The 678-nt window shown below is 31.3% G+C and overlaps 1 protein-coding gene across 1 annotated transcript; it reads right to left on the bottom strand.

Moving 5' to 3' along the window:
- Positions 1 to 27: 27 nt before the first annotated feature.
- On the bottom strand, positions 28 to 609 carry LOC108771284 (uncharacterized; the record flags this gene model as incomplete). The annotated part of the gene is made up of 3 exons (XM_018550763.1): positions 419 to 609; positions 197 to 336; positions 28 to 119 (listed from the first exon to the last, which is right to left on the bottom strand). Coding segments are annotated over exons 1-3 (423 nt in total), but the record flags the coding sequence as incomplete, so codon positions are not given.
- Positions 610 to 678: the final 69 nt, after the last annotated feature.

Here is a 678-nt window from a genome sequence, read left to right as displayed (position 1 = left end):
AGCTTTTAAATATTCTTCCTTCAATACAGTAACGATAGCTCGACATACTTCTTTTATGATGCCAGATATTGTGCTTTGACCTATTCTAAAAGTTAATGACAAGGATTCCTGTGACTCTCCTAAAAATAAAATACCAACATAAACAAAAGTAATGATAAAAAATATACATATATCCAATAATTTAATTTATTCTAACCTGTAGCCAAATGCCGCAAAGTTAAAGAAAGTCTTTCTGCTGCTGGAATACTTTCTCTCAAATGTGTATTCTTCTTTTCAATGAGTGGAGAAACCTTCTCTAAAAGTTCTTCAAAAGTTTCTGTGTTCATACGTAAACACCTGTAATAAATATTATTAATTGATTACTTTAATATTTATTTTTTAAATGTACATTAAAAAATGTAAACTCTTATGTACACACCTCCTGAATCTGTTGGGATCTTCTAGACTGAGTTCTAAGAAAAGGTTATGATGTAATCCTTTCTCCTTTCTTCTTGCTATCCATCGATGCATCCAAATTCTCTTGTTGGTATTACTTGCAAGGAGCATAATAATTATCACAATCAATTCTTGCTCCTGCAGTTGCCAATATTGATTAATATTTCTTGGCATTTTTTCGATGCTATTTTTCACAGACAGTAGACACAATATGTTAGCGGCCACAATTCTAACAATCGTCAG

Source organism: Cyphomyrmex costatus, unplaced genomic scaffold (genome assembly GCF_001594065.2).
Source record: "Cyphomyrmex costatus isolate MS0001 unplaced genomic scaffold, Ccosl1.0 C2232808, whole genome shotgun sequence".
In the NCBI taxonomy this organism is placed as follows: Eukaryota; Metazoa; Arthropoda; class Insecta; order Hymenoptera; family Formicidae; genus Cyphomyrmex; species Cyphomyrmex costatus.
The sequence above is the reverse complement of the archived record's forward strand: the minus strand, read 5'-3'. Positions and strand labels throughout refer to the sequence as shown.